The sequence below is a fragment of the Chiloscyllium punctatum genome, chromosome 5 (genome assembly GCF_047496795.1).
Source record: "Chiloscyllium punctatum isolate Juve2018m chromosome 5, sChiPun1.3, whole genome shotgun sequence".
Taxonomy (NCBI): domain Eukaryota; kingdom Metazoa; phylum Chordata; class Chondrichthyes; order Orectolobiformes; family Hemiscylliidae; genus Chiloscyllium; species Chiloscyllium punctatum.
Window position 1 is genome coordinate 16693342 of NC_092743.1, and position 20892 is coordinate 16714233.

At 42.4% G+C, this 20892-nt stretch overlaps 1 protein-coding gene across 3 annotated transcripts in view; it reads left to right on the forward strand.

Moving 5' to 3' along the window:
* The first annotated feature begins 893 nt into the window (after nt 1-893).
* Nucleotides 894-20892, forward strand: part of piezo2b (piezo-type mechanosensitive ion channel component 2b) — a 762691-nt gene continuing 742692 nt past the window's right edge. For all 3 annotated transcript variants that reach the window (XM_072569838.1, XM_072569835.1, XM_072569837.1), the window contains exon 1: nt 894-1791. In XM_072569838.1, coding sequence (XP_072425939.1) covers nt 1728-1791 — 64 coding nt within the window. In that variant the 5' untranslated portion in view covers nt 894-1727. The remainder of the gene's footprint in view (nt 1792-20892) is intronic.

The window sequence follows — 20892 nt, forward strand, 5'->3', positions numbered from 1 at the left end:
GATCTTTCAGTATCTAAGCGCTGACATTTCACGAAATGTCCCAGAAATGAAGAAAACACTGTGTGGGTCCGAAAAATATAATTTAATGCTGGATGCCAAGTTTCTCTCTCGATTCTGTTTTTCTTTGGAAAAATCGCATGCATTCTTAAACCCTTTTAGCAAGTAACCACGGATTTTAATTAAAGTCAAAGTAGTGCAGATGCTAGAAATCTGAAATAAAGACGAACGCTCGTGGATTCAGCTGCTAGAACTGCCGAATTTCTTTAGCATTTTCTCCGTTTATTCGGAATACATTTTTAAAATCGGTGTTTAACTTTGTAGCCTCTTTTAAGTCGTTTTCCTATTTAAAACCTGGCATTTCAAATACTTTAAATCAACGTTAAACGTATTGCTATATTTATTTAGCGACTGCACTTTTAACTTACAAATTACATACCAAATTAATTTTTGACGTTGCGACCTGATCTTAAAAATCAACCCACTGAAGACGAAATAAATGTAGTTAGGATGAGTTTCTGCTTAAAGGCCATTGTTTATCTACGTAAGGAATTAAAGTCTTCATCTCGATTTGACACCGAATTTGCAAGTGTTTCGCGAATTAGTTTTTTTCTCTCTCTGCCAATGTTTTGAACTGTTTTAAAGATCATTATCGGGTTGTCTTTATGACCTCCATGTATTTCTAAGGCGGCTCGGAGCACAGAAAGAAAGAACTTCCACATTCTACTCCAAAGTATAAATCCCATGCCGTACGCCCGGTCTGGTTTTGTAAGATTGAATTTCATTCTAATATACGAGATAGTATTTCTTATCCACGCCTCGCCTCGTTTGTAAATGGTCGGATTTCAACGTCAATCACAAAGGAGGAGGTGGGATTTGGTTTGGACAAAGTTTCATTGAAGGTGGAGGGAAGTGGAGTCAGATGTTAGCAGAATAGCAGGAGCAGCTGGAAGCTAGAAACAGAGAAGGGCATTGCGGCGAAGCTGAAATTTCAAGCCTGTTCCAGCAGGATTTAAAAACCATACTGTCACAGAACGCACCCACTCGCATATGGTTTTCCAAAGCAAAACTGTGAGTGCTTTCCCCACTCCCCAAAAGAAAACTGGAATCGCAAGGTAACGAATAAATTGACCCTCGGCAATGGAATACCCTCATATTCACGTTGCAGATGTGAATCTTCTTGTGTAAAAAAAAACTGGATGAAAAAAAATGCTAGACCAGAAGCACCATCAGTGAAACGTCTTGGGCTCCGGTTCTGCTTCAGCGGTGAGTCGTAGGGGCCAAGGGATTTAACAGCAGAAGTTTTTGAAGTCTGCTGGCTAGAAAATAGGAAACAAATTGGCTGCTGGATCATTTCTTACACCCTTTCGTAGCATCGTCGCCTTCTTTTGTTGTTGCACAAAGCCGCGCTTAAAAAAAGGAAAGGACGACATCGAAGGTGGGGCGATATTTGCTTGCCGGACTCCCCGGGCGTTATGAAAATAATTTGACTCCATCGGACAAACCGGTGCTTGATGGGCTATTCCGGCGATGCTAACAATCAGTTGACACTTCCCGGTTCAGGAGGGTAAACTCAGGAGGCCACCATGACAAGATTACTTTAACTTTCGGCAAGGCCGGACCTGCAGTTGATTGGGATTTTTGCACATTTTAAATGATAATTGGTTCGCTGCGTTCAACAAGTATTTGAATACCCTTTGCAGTTTTGAGAAAAGAAACGTCTTCTTGCAATGGCATCGGAAGTGGTGTGTGGGCTGATCTTCAGATTGCTTCTTCCTATCTGTTTAGTTGCTGGTAAGAGTGCTTTCAGATAAGGAAAATAAACTCCATAACCCTTAGGTCGAAAGATTTTTTTTAATGCATGCGTCGTCTCTGTGAATGCAAAAGATGTCTGCTTTTAATCAATTATAGTATAGTTTTAAAATTATGTTTAAATTTCTGGGCGAAGTTCATTCATTTCATTGATATTGTGGCCATTGGCTGAAATATATACACTGCTGAAGTATTACGTTTTTGAAGGTATATTACTTAAAAGACTAAGTGAGTGCACGTCGGAATTTACAACATGAGGCGGCAAAATCTCACGTACAATTGATTTTTTTCTTTCATTTAAAAGGTACTTTTAGAATGCATTTTAGAAGTAATGGTCGCTAACAGGAAGCTGTTTTGCAATCGATCAGATTTATTTATCCATATCTATCACTCTTTCGTGAGGCGACAGCAAACGTCAATGTCGATTGAAATAAAGCCGGTGTCCCCCCCCCCCCAAAAAAATGTACCGAACAAAATATAAATTGGCATAATCACAATTGCGAAATACTTTCCACTGTGTACAATGTCGAGCAATGCCGCGGCAAGCAGCAGAATCGGTTTGAACAGCAGAGTGACTTTACGAGGTAGGAACTTGTAGGAAGAGAATAAAACCGATTAGTGGCAAAGCCAGGAGAGAAATAGCTCTGACCTTACGCCACGACTGTGGTTAAAGCTTAAATAGAAAACAGAATGCGCGGTTTGCTCCAGTCCAGTTTCTGGTATGTATTCAAAGCCTCATTGAAATTAGCGTGAAACAAAAAAAAGGCATCAGTTCAGGCCGGTTGGCGATGAAGTACATCCGTCTCCTGACCTTGTATCCCTTTCCCATTCGAAAATGCAGGCAAGGTTCCTGCAGCGGAGGAAGGGGCGGATCGCCAGCCCTCGGATTTATCCCAGTGGATTGGGGATAACATACATCCTCCCCACGAGCTGCATTTTGTTGCTTTAAAGCTTATTAGTGTACAAGATCTGTTGCGAAATATGTAGTCAAATCGGCTGTTCTGACAGTGCTCGTGGCAGCATTACCTGACGATGCCTTCAAATTCGCTTCAGCAAACTGTTACTTGCCGATTTCTAAATTGCGCTTTGAATTTATTTTGGTACCAGCTATTCACTGCTTAAGTAAGCGGGGGATTCTTTTGACAAATAGAATGCTTTGCTGTGTTACTGCTCGTTCAAGACGAAGAGTCCAACACCCAATCTCGCACACAAGTGTTAGCAAAGCGAGCCCTGGGGTTGGGGGAGGAGGGGTGAGTTAGAGTTCGGAAAAGGCTTCGCGATTAAAATGCTAATTAAATGCCTCTTAGCACAGTTAGTGTAAGGTTTCAACTTCCTTTTGCTACTCGTTGCCTACACGTGACACGAATGTATCAGGTAGAAATCCAGACGTCCAGTGAAGTAATTTAAATAAACATCCCCCTGCCGCTGTTCCCTTCATAGTCACGCACTCAGCATATTTCGAGGAGCCGTTATTTTTTACACTTAAGGACTTCCAGATGACACCGCATGCACCCACCCACAGTTGAAGAAATGTTTTCTGCTGTCTCACCGAGGCGTTACAGTGGTGGTGGTGGGGAGGGGGAACAGATCACTATTATTTTTGTATGCATGATAACTGGCGGTCTGTGTTTGAAAATATAAAACGTTCTGAGTTTTTGTTTAGGAGCAAGGAACAAAGGAGAGCTAGCAGTTATTCTTTGGTGCACAAAGTGGGGCTTTGCGAGCTCAGCATCCTCGCGTGCTGGGCAGCGATAATCCACGTGCTGCTTTCTCCCGCGCTTTCGCCTTGCTCCTTTAATGGCGAGCGGAGAAGATGACGCCTGGGCTCGCGGCGCGGTCGCTGTCGCGTGGTCTCGGGTCACCTGGGCTTGCGCTGAGCCAACTGTCAACTCCTCCATTTTATTCTGTTGGGGTCTGTGTCGGGGTTGTTTTTGGGGGTTGAAACGCGTGCGCCTCTGGAGGTTTTTTTTAAAGAAATTCCTTTAAAGTGTGCGTGAATGGGTGTGAGGGTTGAAATAAACCTGGGCACCGACTGAACCAGACTCCTGCGAAAACTGAAGGATGGTTTAAGCGGGAGCAATAAACAGATTCAGACACTTCGTTTTTGAAGAAACAGACGGTAGTGTTGCTTAAGCATTAATCTTCTTTAAGTTTTCTCATTTGATAAAGTGTGGAATTGTATTTCTTTCAGATCGAGGAGATCATATTTTGTAACACAAGTGTGATTTGGTAGTTAATTTTTGTAATGGAGTTCCTTACCGCAGAGCGAAACATGAAAATTATAATATTCTAATATTAAACTTGCGGCTGCAAAACTGAAGATGAACGTTGACAAATAGGGATTCCTGATGGAAATATCCCGGTTTTCAATATTACAGTTACTACATTAACACATTCCTCTTTTAATGCACTATACAGATGCAATATCAAAACTCAATGCCATATCCTGTAACTTTTATTTTTCAAACATGGTTTTCAGACATTGCTATTTGGGAAAACTCTTGCAAGCAGAAGGCCCTAGCTACACTGGTTGCTGTATTATTTGCAGCTCAAACTTAAAACAATTTTTGGTGCAAAATCAAAATGATCCGAAAGATAAAGTAAAACAAATCACAATGCTATGAAATGTAAAATTCAGTGATTTTTATGTCCAAGTAGTTTATTTAGAACATTTTTTCAGTTGTGTGAGATGATTTAATTAAGTATTTCTAGACCACAATTAGTAGGATAGCATGCAAAATGACTATACTTTACCTAATTCTAAAAATTGTACAAAAATGAGTGATGAATGAGCACATGTATGCATTGCAGGCATCGGAGAGACCGTTGTAGTGTGGTTTTATTCATTCATGGGATGAGGGTATCACTGGCTATGTAAGTATTTATTGCCCTTCTCTATTGCCCAGAGGGCAGTTTAAAGACAATCCCATTGTGGGTCTGGAATTACATGTAGGCTAGACCAGGTAAGTTTCCCTCCCTAAAGGATCTTAGTGAACCAGATGGGTTTTTCTGACAACCGGCAATGCATTCATGATCATTACTAGACAGTTCATTCCAGAGTTTTTATTAAATTCAAATCTCACCATCTGCTATGATGAGAATTGAACCTGAGTCCCAGGACAATACCTGGGTGGCTGGATTAACAGCCCGATGATAACACCACTGGACCATCATCTTCCCAGAGATGAAGCCCACTATAAACATAATACATGAACAAGTACAAACTTGGAGTTCTCTAATAAATTAAAATTTTATTTTTATTTTCCATTATCTCAGTGATTGTTGTGACGGAGCACCTTAAGGCAAGGGAATGCATAACCCAAACACTGGAGTAAGACTGAGTTAATTTACTTTTATGACTGAAGTTAGAATATTTCCGTTGCATTGAAAACTGGTGTTTCATTATATATTTTGAGAGATGAATGCAAACTTAGATGTAAAAGGAAAATGCTATTATAGTGATGTGGTAGTGCTAAGTAAGTGCTAAGACTTCCTGAGAAATACATATATGCACCCATATCAGTGATCTGGACTATGGTATGTGAGGGACAGTTTCAAAGTTTGCTAAATTTGGGACAATTGTAAACTGTGAGGCGAACAGTTTGGAACTTTGAAAATACATTGGCAAGTTGATGGAATTGATAGACAGGTGGCAAATGAGATTCAGTGCAGAGAAGACATAGAGTAATAGACATTTATAAAACCGAAACATACCCTTTGGTCCAACTTGTTCATGCTGACCAGATATTCTAAATTGATCCAGTTCCATTTGCCAGCACGTGGCCCAAATCCCTCTAAACTCTTCCTATTCATGTATCCATCCAGATGCCTTTTAAATGTTGTAATTGTACCAGCCTCCATCACTTCCTCTGGGAGTTCATTCCATACACACACCACCCTATGAGTGAAGAAGTTGCCCCTTAGATCCCTTTTGAATCTTTCCCCACTCACCCTAAACCTATGCCCTCTAGTTCTGGACTCCCCCAACCTAGGGAAAAGATGTGTATCATCGATAGTCACAGGTGAGATGTCAGAAGACTGGAGGTTGGCTAACATGGTGCCATTATTTAAGAAAGGTGGTAAGGACAAGCCAGAAAACTATAAACCAGTGAGCCTGACGTTGGTAATGGATAAGGTTTTGGAATCCTGAGGGACAGGATTTACATGTATTTTGAAAGGCATTATGATTATGGATAGTCAACATGGCTTTGTGCGTGGGAAATCATGTCTCACAAACTTGATTGAGTTTTTGAAGAAGTAACAAAGAGTATTATGAGGGCAGAGCGGTGGATGTGATCTATGTGGACTTTAGTAAGGCATTCAATAATGTTCCCCATGGGAGACTGGTGAGCAAGGTTAAATCTCATGGAATACAGGGAGAACTAGCCATTTGGATACAGAACTGGCTTGAAGGTAGAAGACAGAGAGTGGTGGAGGAGGAGGGTTGTTTTTCAGACTGGAGGCATGTTACCAGTGGAGTGCCACAAGTATCGGTGCTGGGTCCACTTCTTTTCATCATTTATATAAATGATTTGGATGTCAGCATAAGAGATATAGTTAGTAAGTTTGCAGATGACACTAAAATTGGAGGTGTAGTGGACAGCGAAGAGGGTTACCTCAGGTTACAACGGGATTTTGATCAGATGGGCCAGTGGGCTGAGAAGTGGCAGATGAAGTTTAATTTAGATAAATGCAAGGTGCTGCATTTTGGGAAAGCAAATCTTAGCAGGACTTATACACTTAATGGTAAGGTCCTAGGGAGTGTTGCTGAACAGAAACGCTTGGGAGTGCAGGTTCATAGCTCCTTGAAAGTGGAGTGAAGAAGGCGTTTGGTATGCTTTCCTTTATTGGTCAGGGTATTGAGTACAGGAGTTGGGAGGTCATGTTGTGGCTGTACAGGACGTTGGTTAGGCCACTTTTGGAATATTGCTTGTAATTCTGGTCTCTTTCCTATTAGAAGGGTGTTGTGAAACCTGAAAAGGTTCAGAAAAGGTTTACAAGGATGTTGCCAGGGTTGGAGGATTTGAGCTATAGGGAAAGGCTGAACAGGCTGGGACTGTTTTCCCTGGAGCATCGGAGGCTGAGGGGTGACCTTATAGAGGTCTATAAAATCATGAGGGGCATGGGTAGGATAAATAAAGTCTTTTTCCTGGGGTGCGGGTGGTACCAGAACTAGAAGGCAAAGGTTTAGGAAGAGAGGGGAAAGATATAAAAGAGACCTACAGGGCAATTTCTTTCACACACTGGTAGTATGTGTATGGAATGAGCTGCCAGAGGAAGTGGTGGAGGTTTGTACAATTGCAACATTTAAGAGGCATTTGGATGGGTATATGAATAGGAAGGGTTTGGAGGGATATGGGCCAGGTGCTGACAGGTGGGACTAGATTGGGTTGGGATATCTGGTCGGCATGGACGAGTTCGACCAAAAGGTCTGCTTACGTGTTGTCCATCTCTCTGACTCTATCCACCCTATCCATGTCTCTCATGATGTTATAAACCTCTATAAGGTCACCCCTCAGCCTCCGTTGCTGCAGGGAAAACAGCCCCAGCCTATTCAGAAGTAGTAGATGATTCACTTTGGTTGGAAAACATTGAAATACAATATAACATCAGGTGTACAATTCTAAAGGTGGCAGAAGAGCAGAGAGATCTTGATGTGTATATGTACAGATTGTTAAAGGTGGCAGGACAGTTGGGGCGAGCAGTTAATGAAGCCAACTGCTTGGCTAGTAATAGGGGCTTAGAATACAAGGTGGTTTACTTGTACAGATTGCATGTTAGAACTCAGTTGAGCATTATGTACAGTTGTGAATGCCACATTATAGGAAAGATGTGAATACACTGGAGAGATTGTAGAAACAATTTGTAAGAATGGTTCCAGGAATAATAAACTTCAGTTATGAGGATAGATTCAATAAGTTGGGACTGCTCTCCTTGGAGAGAAGAAGGCTGAGATGAGATTTAATTGATGTTTTCAAAATCATGTGCAAGTCGACAAATAGGTGAGGAAAAGCTGTTCCTGCTCACAACAGAAAGAAAAAATAATGAGATGCTCTAAATTTATATTGAGGTACAAATGAAGCAAACTTTTTCATAATGAGTAGTTTAGACTATGGTATGCACTGCCTGGAAGTGGGATGGAGACAGGTTCAATTGAGATAGTTGAGAAGGCGTTGAATGATTATTTGGATAGACATGGTGTGCAGGCATTGGGGAAAAGGCAGAAGATTGGCAGTAGGTGATAGAACCAATTCAGATACAATGGGCTAAATGGTCTCCTGTGTGATAACAATTCTGTGATTTGGCAATATGTAATTTACATTGAACGTATCTGAAAAAACATGTTTGAGTAAAGTTGTGAAAAACTTATGTTGAGTGATTTTTAAGTCGTCATGAGTTTATTTCATACAATACAAAACAGCACAAGAACAGGCCTATCAGCCGACCGAGCCTTGGCTGATTCCAATCCTTACTTAAATCCTTACTTATTGCCCAGGAGTGGTATCTATCCATCTACTTGCCTCATGTTCATGTGTCTATCAAGATATGCCTTAAACATTACTAAGGTGCCGGCTTCCGCCACCTCCACTGGCAGTGCATTCCAAGCACCCACCACCCTCTGAGGAAAACATTTCCCCACTCTTCTCCCTTAAACTTTTCTCCTGTCACCTTGAACCTGTGCCCTCTTGAGGTTGACTTTTCCACCCTGGCAAAAAGCCTCTGACTATCCACCCTTTCTATGCTTCTGCATAATTTTGTAGATCTCTATCAGGTCATCCCTCAGCCTCCATCTTTCCAGTGAAAACAATCCAAGTTCATAACCACAACCTTTCAGACCATGTGGTAAACCTTCTCTGCACGCTTTCCAAAGTATCCACATCCTTCTAGTAATGTGCTGACCAAAACTGCTCACAATATTCCAAATGTGGCTTAATTAAAGCTTTGGATTCCAGCATCTGCAGTTTTTGTCTGTAACATAACTTGCCAAAAAGTGTAGCGCTGGAAAAGCACAGCAGGTTAGGGAGCATCGGAGGAGCAGGAGAGTTGATGTTTTGTGCATAAGCCTGATGAAGGGCTTATGCCCGAAACATTGATTCTTCTGCTCCTTGGATGCTCCCTGACCTGCTGTGCTTTCCCAGGACCACATCTTTTGACTCTGATCTCCAGCATCTGCAGGCCTCACTTGCTCCTTTATATTCGATGCCCTATCCAGTGAAGGCAAGCATGCTGTCTACCTTCTTGACCACCTTATTAACCTGCCAGTTTCAGTGATTTGTGAACCTGTACACCCACATCCCTCTGTACGTCAAAGCTCCTAAGGGTTCTGCCATTTATTGTATAATTGGCACCTGAATTTGATCTTCCAAAATTGTTGTATTTGTCTGGATTATGTGCCATCTGCCATTACTTTGCCCAAATCTGCAATCTATCTGTACCCCACTGTATCCTTTGACAGTCCTCCTCACTATCTGCAACCCTGCCAATTTCCATGTCATCTGCAAACACACTAATCAGATAACCTATATTTTTCTCCAGATTATTTATAAATATTACAAACAACAAAGGTCCCAGCACTGTTCCCTGCAGAACGCCACTAGTTATTGGTCTCCATTTCGAAAAACACCCTTCCACTGCCTTCTATGATGAAGCCAATTTTGTATCCATCTAGCCAGCTCACCCTGGATCCAATCAGACTTTAGCTTCTGTACTAGCCTGTCATGAGGTACCTTATTAAATGTCTTATTAAAGTACATGTAGACAATATCCGCTGCCCTTCCCTCATCAAACATTCTTGTCACATCCTCAGAAAATTCAATCAATTTGATGAGAAATGACCTTCCCTGCACAAACGCATGCTGCCTATCACTAATAAGTCCGTTCACATTTTGGAAGAATGTGGATAAATCCTTCTCTCAGTATGTTTTCTGATGGCTTCTCCACCACTGTCTTGTCATTACCTAGATTATTTCTGTTTCACTTCTTAAAGAAAGGGACAAAGTCGACCATTCTTTAGTTCTCTGGAATCTATCTGAGGCCAAAGAGGATGTAAAGATATCTATTAAGGCAGCAGCTATTTCCTTCCCATGGGTTATTTGTCTACAAGTGCAACAGGTCCACAGCAGAAGTCATATCCTTAGCCCTACAGTGATCCCTGGAGCTTATGGATATAAGGACACCTATGTCAGGCTTCTACTCATTGATTACAACACTATAATCCCAATCAAACTAATCTCTAAACTTCAAGACTTTGGTCTGTGCAACTAGGTCTCCTCAACTTCCTGACTAACTGAATGCAATCAGTGAGGCTAAGCAATAGCATCTCCTCCATGACTATCCTCAACACTGGCACGCCACAAGGCTGCATACTCAGCCCTTTGCCATACTCCCTGTACACTCATGACTGTGTGACCAAAACTTGTCTGAACTCCAAACACAAAACAATCTCTCCCTCAATGTCAGCAATACTAAAGAGCTGATCATCAACTTCAGGAAGTAAGGAGGATGGCACATCCCTGTCTATATGAATGTAGTTGAAGTGGAGATAGTCAAGAGCGTCAAGTTCATAGGAGTGATGATCACCAACAATCTGTCCTGGACCAATCATGTTGATGTGATGGTCAAGAAGGCACAACAACACCTCTTCTTCCTCAGGGGGCAAAAGAAATTCAGCATGACTATCAAGCCTGTAATCTGATTTTTATAGATGCACCATAGAACGCATTCCATCTGGATGCATCATGGCTTGGTATGCAACTACTCTACTAGGACCATAAGAAATAAGAGTTGTGAACACAGCCCAGTCCACCACACAAGCCAACAGGCAGCCAACATCATCAAACACCCTTCCACCCTGGTTATAATCTCTTCCAACCTCTTCTGTCAGGAAGAAGATACAAAAGCTTAAACCCACGGACCAACAGGTTCAATAACAGCGTCTTTCTTCTGTTATTAGACTTCTGAATGGACCTCTCAAATTTCAGATCTAATGTTGACCTTGCTTTCCTTACAATTTCTTTACAGCCGTAACTTTATTTTCCTTGCTCTGTTCTATCACTCTATGATCTTTGTATATATGATCTGCCTGTACTGCATGCAAAACAAAACTTTTCACTGAGCTGAAAAATGTGTTGCTGGAAAAGCGCAGCAGGCCAGGCAGCATCCAAGGAGCAGGAGAATCGACATTTCGGGCATAAGCCCTTCTTCAGGATTCCTGAAGAAGGGCTTATGCCCGAAACGTCGATTCTCCTCCTTGGATGCTGCCTGACCTGCTGCGCTTTTCCAGCAACACATTTTTCAGCTCTGATCTCCAGCATCTGCAGTCCTCACTTTCTCCTAAACTTTTCACTGAACCTAGGTACATGTGACAATACTAAATCAAACCAAAAATCAAAATCCTCCCTCGTTTCCGACAGTACCCTGGCTTAGATTCCATCTGCCCCTAGGACTTGTCTATCTTCCTCTTCCATTATGTTGACTTTTCTTTAATCTCAACATTCTTCAGTGAATACTGATGTGAAGTGCTCATTAAGGATCTCACCCATTTCTTCTACCTCCATAATATGTCCCTCCTTTAATTTAGAGTGGGCCTACTTTTTCCCTAGCTACCCTCTTGCTCTTAATATATGTGAAAACTGTCTTAGGATTCTCCTTAACCCTGCCTGTCAAGGACATTTCTTATCTCCTTCTAGCCCTTCTAATTCTTCATTTAAGTTCTTTCCTAGTTTGTCTATATTCTTCAAGGATTTTAACTGTTTTTAGTTGACTAGACCTTAGGTATGCTGCTTTTTTTTTACTTAAGCTGATAATTTCTCTTGTCATCCAATGTTCTCAAATCGTGCCATTCCTCTCCTTCACTTACACAGGAACATGCCTATCCTACACTCTAATCAACTGGTTTTTAAAAGATCCCCACATATCAGATTGGATTTACCCTCAAACAGCCACTCTTAATCCACATTCTCCAATTCTTACCTACTTTGGATATAGTTGGCCTTCCTCAGTTTAACACCTTTGTCCGTGGTCCGATCTTGTCCTTATCACAAATATCCAAATAACTTAGAAATTATGGTCACTATTCCTAAAATGCTCTCCCTATTAAACCTTGATCACCTGTTCAGACTCATTTCTCAATTCCAGCTTCAGTGTGGTCCCCACTCCCATTGGGTTATCCAGTGTTTCAAAAAACCTTCTTGGACACACCTAACAAATTACTCCTCATCCAAGGGGCACTAGGGCACTAAGGGACTCCCAGTCAATATGTGGGAAGTTAAAATCACTCCCCGCAACAGCCCTGTTATTTTTACATTTTTCCAGAGTCTAACTATGTATCTCTTCCTCTATCTCCCACTGGCAGATGGGAGGTCTGTAGTACAATTCTAGCATTGTGATTGCACCTGTCCTATTCCTGAGCACTATCCATAATGCCTCACTGCAAGATCCATCCAAGGTGCCTCAGTACAATTGTGATATGCCCCTTATGAGTAATGCAACTCCCTCACCTCTTTTGCTTCCTCCTCTGTCTTATCTAAAACATAGATATCTTGGAATTTTAAGCTGCCAATCTTGTCCCTCTTTCAACCATGTTTTTGTGATAGCAAAAACATCATAATTTCCTGCATTAATTCAGGCTCTAAATTCATCAGTCTTCCCTGTTATTGTTCTTGCATTGAAAAAAATACAATCCAAGGTCTAGTTCCACTGAGCTCAGCAACCTCTGCCTGACTGATATTCCTCTTAGCTATATTTTCCTTAGACTCAAGCTCTTCCCCAGTCTCAACACTGACCTGTTGCTTTGGTCCCCACCCCCAACCATGCTCGTTTAAACCCTTCCAAGTGACACTATCAAACCTCCCTGCCAACTTAGGTGGAACCCGTCCTTTTTGTACAGGTCCCATCTTCCCTGGAAAACATCCCAATGATCCAACTATCTGAAGCCCTCCTCCCTACACCAACTCTTTTTAGCCATGCATTCAGTTGTATTCTGTCTCTGCTCATAGCCTCAGTGGCATGGGGAGTAATCCTGAGATTACTACCCGTGAGGTCCTGCGTTTTAGTTAACTATCTAACTTCCTGAATTGTCATTGCAGAACCTTGTCACTCTTCTTACCTATGTCGCTTGTGAAAATATGAACAATGAATTCTGTTTGCTAACCTTTCATTTCAGGATGCCATATACCTACTCAAAGACACTCATGACCCTGGCACTTGGGAGGCAACACTCTGCCCTAGAGTCTCTCTTGCAGCTGCAGAAGTGTCCATTTGTGCCCCTGAGTATTGAATCTCCAATTACTGTGCTTGTTCCTCCCCACTGTACAGCAGGGGCAGCTGTGGTGCCACTGCTCTGGCTGCTGCTGTTGTCACCTGATGGGCTGGCCCCCTTATCAATATCCAAACAGAATACTTGCTTGACAGGGGGACAGCTACAGTGTGGAAAAGGACTTGGAAGATACAGAATGTTGGGAAATAGATGGTGACATCTTGAAAAAGGTCTATATTAGAGAGGAGGAGGTCTTAAAATGTATAAAGGTGGATAAATCACCAGTGCCTGATCAGGTGTACACCAGAACTCGCTGGGAAGCTAGGGAGTGATTGCAGGGCCCCTTGCTAAGATACTTGAATCTTCGATAGTCACAGGTGAGGTGCCAGAAGGCTGGAGTTTGACTAACATGGTGTCACTATTTATGAAAGGTGGTAAGGAAAATCCAGGGAACTATGCACCAGTGAGCCTGATATTGGTGATTGTTGGGAACTATACACCAGTGAGCCTGAGATTGGTGATTGTTGGAGTGAATTCTGAGGGACAGGATTTACATATATTTGGAAAGGCAAAGACTGATTAGGAATTGTCAATATGGCTTTGTGGGTGGGAAATCATGTCTCACTAACTTGATTGCAGTTTTTGAATAAGTACCAAAGAGGATTGATGAGGGCAGAGTGGTGGATATGATCTATATGGACTTCACAAAAGTGTTTGACAAGGTTCCTCATGGTAGACTGGTTAGCAAGGTTAGATCACATGGAATACAGGGAGAACTAACTATTTCGATACAGAACTGGCTCAAAGGTAGAAGACAGAGGGTGGTGGTGGAGGGTTGTTTTTCAGACTGGAGGCCTGTGACCAGTGGAGTGCCACAAGGATCGGTGCTGGGTCCACTGTTTTTCATCATTTATATAAATGTTTTGGATGTGAGCATAGGAGATAGAGTTAGTAAGATTGCAGATGACACCATAATTGGAGGTATCGTGTACAACAGGATCTTGATCAGATCGGCTAATGGGCCGAGGAATGGCAAATGGAGTTTAATTTAGGTAAATGTGAGGTTCCACATTTTGGAAAGGCAAATCTTAGCAGGATTTATACACTTAGTGGTAAGGTCCTGGGAACGTTGCTAAACAAAGAGACCTTGGAGTGCAGGTACATAGTTCCTTGAAAGTGGAGTCTCAGGTCGATAGGATAGTAAAGAAGGCATTTAGTATTGTTACCTATATTGATCAGAGCATTGTGCATTGAGTATAGGAATTGGGAGATCATATTGTGGCTGTACAGGACATTGGTTAGGCCACTTTTGGAATGTTGTGTGTAATTCTTTCTCCCTCTTATATGAAGGATGTTGTGAAACTTGAAAGGGTTCAGAAAGGATTCACAAAGGATGTTGCCAGGTTGGAGGGTTTGAGCTATAGGGAGAGGCTGAATAGGCTGTGGCTGTTTTCCCTGAAGTGTCAGAGGCTGAGAGGTGACCTTACAGAGGCTTTTAAAATCATGAGGGGCATCGATAGGATAAATAGACAAGGTATTTTCCCTGGGGTGGGAGAGTCCAGAACTAGAGGACATAAGTTTAGGGTGAGGGGGAAAAATTTAAAAGGGATCTAAGGGGTCAATCTTTCATGCAAAGGGTGGTCGCTGTATGGAATGAGCTGCCAGAGGAAGTGTTGGAGGCTGATACAATTATAACATTTAAAAGACATTTGGATGGGTGCATGTATAAGAAAGGTTTAGAGGGATATGGGCCAAATGCTGGCAAATGGGACTAGATTAGGTTAGGATACCTGGTCGGCGTGGATGAGTTAGACCTAAGGGTCTGTTTCCACGTTGTATATCTCTATGACTCCTGCACTGACTTTGTGACCTGTTTAGCAGTCACCCATCTATCTTTTTGTACCTTGGGTGTGGCTACGTTTCTGTGATTTCTATCTGTGATGATATCTGCCATTTGTGTGCGCCTTAGTGTCTCCAACTTCCACTAAAGCCAATCCATTCATTAGGTGAGCAGCTGAAGCTGGGTTAATTTCCTGCAGATGTAATTATCATGGAGCTCTTAGCATCTCGCAGGCAGAACACAAAACCCCACCATTTAAATGACTAACCCTCTATTGTTTGTTAGTTTACAAGTTAAATGTTAATTAGCTACTGAAAATTACAGTTATTGCTTTCTAACAAATAGTATCCCCCCCAACTTACTATCTGAATTTCCTGTACGAACCAGAAGATGAACTAACTGTACTAACCCTTAAGAAAGACTGAGACACACTTACCCTTAAGCAGTGAGATTTCTTCACCTGTAGCACCAAGGGAATAAAGAAGTTAACACAAACTAGCACCTGACCAGCATTGACCAGTCAGAAACCATGCTCCCTTCCCTTGTGAGGTCATCAGGATGTTTTCTCAGAATAGGTAGCTGCTGGCTTCTCCTGAAGAAATGCGCCTGAAGCAAAACTGTCTTTTTTGAGGAACATCCAGTATGTAATGACTGAAACTCTTATCTTGTTACTTAACAGTCTTATAGGTAGTCAGAAGGTAATGCCAGATACTCAAACCAAACATTTTCTGAAGCATAAATAAAAACTGAAAGGACTGAAGATGCTGTAAATCATAAACAAAAACAGAAATTGTGGAAAAGCACAGTAGGCCTATCAGCATCTGTGGAGAGAAATCAGAGTTACTGTCTCAGGTTGATTGAAGATCACTTGACCTAAAACATTAACTCTGATTTCTCTCCACAGATGCTGCCAGACCAGCTGAGCTTTTCCAGCAATTTGTTTTTATTTTCTGAAGCATACTATATAAATATAATGCTGTATTTTAAGAATTTTTAAGAATGGTTTGCTGGTAGTAGAGTAAGAAGTAAGTCTCGAGAGGCTTTGGAGAGCAGTGGCTCTGCAAAAAGTACAGGTAAGCTCAGGTAAAGTCCTTTTAACTTTTCTTTTTAGTTTTACATTAGTTAAGATGGTAGTTAGGGCAATCAAATGTTCCTCCTGCAGGATGTGGAAGCTGAGGGAGACTTCCATAGTCCCTGATGACTGCACCCAGTTGCAGTTCCTGGGAGACCGTGTTAGGGAGCTGGAGCTGGAGCTGGAGCTAGATGCAGTCAGTATCATGCAAGATGCTGAGTGCTTCCTAGATAAGAGTTTTAGTGAAGTCACACCTAAGTTCCTGATGAAAACCTTATATCAATTCTCCTACTCTTCGGATGCTGCCTGACTGGCTGTGCTTTTCCAGCACCACACTTTTTGATTCTGATCTCCAGCATCCGCAGTCTGCAGAGATGAAATAACTGAAGGATCATCCAGTGAGGCTTTGTGGGTGGAGCTAAGAAATAAGAAGGGGACTGTGCCGTTATTGGGGTTGTACAATAGACCCCCAAAGAGTCAACGGGAATTGGATAAACAAATATGCAGCGAGACTGGGGAGACTTGCAGGAGCAATATGGTTGTAATAGTAAGGGATTATTTTTTTCCCAACAGGCTGGGATTGCCAGAGCGTTAAGGGGTTAGATGGGGTGGAATTTGTTAAGTGCATTCAGGAAGATTTCCTCAAGCAGTATATAAAGGGTCCTACTTGGGAAGGGGCAAAACCTGACCTACTTTTGGGAAATAGGACAGGACAGGTGACTGAGATGACAGTGGGGGAGTACTTTGGGACGAGTGACCACAGTTCTATTAATTTTCAAATACTTATGGAGAGGGACAAAACCGGTCCACAGGTTCAAGTTCTAAATTGGGGCAAGGTGAATCTTGATGGTATTAGTCAGGAGTTTGCAGGGGTTGATTGGTGTACTTTGGTTGCACTAAAAGAGACCTCTGGTAATTGGGAGCCCTTTAAAACTGAGAGAGCGAGAGCTCAAAGTCTATATGTTCCTGTGAGGGTGAAGGGCAAGGTTGGCAGGAATAGGGAACCCTGGATGACAAGAGATATTGAGGCTTTCACCAGAAAAAAGGAGGAAGCGTGGCTCGGGTTCAGGCATAGAGTCACAGAGTCATAGAGATATACAGCATGGAAACAGACCCTTTGGTCCAACCTGTCCATGCCGACCAGATATCCCAACCCAATCTAGTCCCACCTGCTAGCACCCGGCCCCTATATCTCCAAACCCTTCCTATTCATATAACCATCCAAATGCCTCTTAAATGTTGCAATTGTATCAGCCTCCACCGTATCCTCTGGCAGCTCATTCCATACACGTACCACCCTCTGTGTGAAAAAGTTGCCGCTGAGGTCTCTTTTATATCTTTCCCCTCTTACCTTAAACCTATGCCCTCTAGTTTTGGACTCCCCGACCCCAGGGAAAAGACTTTGTCTATTTATCCTATCCATGCCCCCCATAATTTTGTAAACCTCTATAAGGTCACCCCTCAGCCTCCAAAGCTCCGGGGAAAACAGCCCCAGCCTGTTCAGCTTCTCCCTGTAGCTCAGATCCTCCAACCCTGGCAACATCCTCGTAAATCTTTTCTGAACCCTTTCAAGTTTCACAACATCTTTCCGATAGGAAGGAGACCAGAATTGCATGCAATATTCCAACAGTGGCCTAACCAATATCCTGTACAGCCGCAACATGACCTCCCAATTCCTGTACTCAGTTCTCTGACCAATAAAGGAAAGCATACCAAATGGCTTCTTCACTATCTTATCTACCTGCGACTCCACTTTCAAGGAGCTATGAACCTGCACTCCAAGGTCTCTTTGTTCAGCAACACTCCCTAGGACCTTACCTTACCATTAAGTGTATAAGTCATGCTAAGATTTGCTTTCCCAAAATGCAGCACCTTGCATTTATCTGAATTAAACTCCATCTGCCACTTCTCAGCCCATTGGCCCATCTGGTCCAGATCCTGTTGTAATCTGAAGTAACCCTCTTCACTGTCCACCACATCTCCAATTTTGGTGTCATCTGCAAACTTACTAACTGTACCTCTTATGCTCGCATCCAAATCATTTATGTAAATGACAAAAAGGAGAGGACCCAGCATTGATCCTTGAGGCACTCCACTGGTCACAGGCCTCCAGTCTGAAAAACAACCCTCCACCAGCACCCTCTGTCTTCAACCTTTGAGCCAGTTCTGTATCCAAATGGCTAGTTCTCCCTGTATTCTATGAGATCTAACCTTGCTAATCAGTCTCCCATGGGGAACCTTGTCAAATGCCTTACTGAAGTCCATATAGATCACATCTACTGCTCTGCCCTCATCAATCTTCTTTGTTACTTCTTCAAAAAACTCAATCAAGTTTGTGAGACATGATTTCCCATGCACAAAGCCATGTTGACTATCCCGAATCAGTCCTTGCCTTTCCAAATACATGTACATCCTGTCCCTCACGGGTCCCTCCAACAACTTGCCCACCACCGAGGTCAGGCTCACCAGTCTATAGTTCCCTGGCTTGTCTTTACCGCCCTTCTTAAACAGTGGCACCACGTTTGCCAACCTCCAGTCTTCCGGCACCTCACCTGTGACTATCAATGATACAAATATCTCAGCAAGAGGCCCAGCAATCATTTCTCTAGCTTCCCACTGAGTTCTCGGGTACACCTGATCAGGTCCTGGGGATTTATCCACCTTTAACCGTTTCAAGACATCCAGCAGTTCCTCCTCCGTAATCTGGACATTTTGCAAGATGTCACCATCTATTTCCCTACAGTCTATATCTTACAAATCCTTCTCCACAGTAAATACTGATGCAAAATATTCATTTAGTATCTCCCTCATTTTCTGAGGCTCCACACAAAGGCCGCCTTGCTGATCTTTGAGGGGCCCTATTCTCTCCCTGGTTACCCTTTTGTCCTTAATATATTTGTAAAAACCCTTTGGATTCTCCTTAATTCTATTTTCCAAAGCTATCTCATGTCCCCGTTTTGCCCTCCTGATGTCCCTCTTAAGTATACTTCTACTTTCTTTATACTCTTCTAAGGATTCACTCGATCTATCCTGTCTATACCTGACATATGCTTCCTTCTTTTTCTTAATCAAACCCTCAATATCTTTAGTCATGCAGCATTCCCTATACCTACCAGCCTTCCCTTTCACCCTGCCAGGAATATACTTTCTCTGGATTCTTGTTATCTCATTTCTGAAGGCTTCCCATTTTCCAGCCATCCCTTTACCTGCAAACATCTGCCTCCAATCAGCTTTCGAAAGTTCTTGCCTAATACCGCCAAAATTGGCCTTTCTCCAATTTAGAACTTCAACTTTTAGATCTAGTCTATCCTTTTCCATCACTATTTTAAAATGAATATAATTACAGTCGCTGGCCCCAAAGTGCTCCACCACTGACACCTCAGTCACCTGCCCTGTCTTTCCCAAGAGTCGGTCAAGTTTTGCACCTTCTCTGGTAGGTACATCCACATACTGAATCAGAAAATTGTCTTGTGCACACTTAAGAAATTCCTCTCCATCTAAACCTTTAACACTATGGCAGTCCCAGTCTATGTTTGGAAATTTAAAATCCCCTACGATAACAACCCTATTATTCTTACAGATAGCTGAGATCTCCTTACAAGTTTGTTTCTCAATTTCTCTCTGACTATTGGGGGGTCTGTAATTCAATCCCAGTAAGGTGATCATCCCTTTCTTATTTCTCAGTTCCACCCAAATAACTTCCCTGGATGTATTTCCGGGAATATCCTCCCTCAGCACAGCTGTAATGCTATCCCTTTTCAAAAATGCCACTCGCCCTCCTCTCTTGCCTCCCTTTCTATCCTTCCTGTAGCATTTGTATCCTGGAACATTAAACTGCCAGTCCTGTCCATCCCTGAGCCACGTTTCCGTAATTGCTATGATATCCCAGTCCCATGTTCCTAACCATGCCCTGAGTTCATCTGCCTTCCCTGTTAGGCCCCTTGCATTGAAATAAATGCAGTTTAATTTATTAGTCCTACCTTGTCCCTGCCTGCCCTGACTGTTTGACTCACTTCTGTTCTCAGCTGTATCCTTCTCAGATCAATCTCTTTCCTCACTATCTCACTGAGTCCCACCCCCCCACCTTATTAGTTTAAATCCTCCCAAGCAGTTCTAGTAAATGTCCCTGCCAGTATATTAGTCCCCTTCCAATTTAGGTGCAATCCATCCTTCTTGTACACGTCACCTCTACCTTAAAAGCAGTTGGGATCAAGGGAATCCCTGGAGATATACAGGGGATATAGGAATTTATGAAGAAGGAAATCAGGAGGGCGAAAAGATGGCATGCGATAGCCTTAGCTGAGAATATTAGTGTGAATCCAAAGAGGTTTCTGAACTATATTAAAGGAAAAAGAATAACTGGAGAGATTTTAGGCCCCCTCAAGGACCAAAGTGGACACGTGTGTGTAGAACCACAGGAGATAGTTGAGGTTCTCAATGAATATTTCTCCTGTATGTTTACCATGAAGAAAGACATGAAGACTTGGGAACTTGAGGAAGTTAGTGCTGATATCTTGGGGACAGTCCATTTCGCAGTAGAGGCGATGTATTAGAATGTATGAAGGTGGATAAATCTCCTGGTTCTGACCAGATATATCCAAGGGCACTGCAAGAGTTTAGAGAAGAAATTGCAGGGACCCAGGCTGATAGTTTTGCATCATTGTTAATCAGGGGTGAGGTCATGGAAGATTGGATGGTAGCAAATGTTGTGCCATTATTCAAGAACGGCTGTAAAGAAAAGCCTGGTTGCTACAGACATGTAAGTTGAACATTTGTGATGGGTAAGTTACTTGAGAAGATTCTGAGGGACGCGATATACATGCCTTTGGAAAGACAGGGTTTCATTAGGAGTAGTTAGCATGGTTTTGTGAGTGGGAGATCATGCCTCATAAATTTGTATGGGTTCTTTCGTGA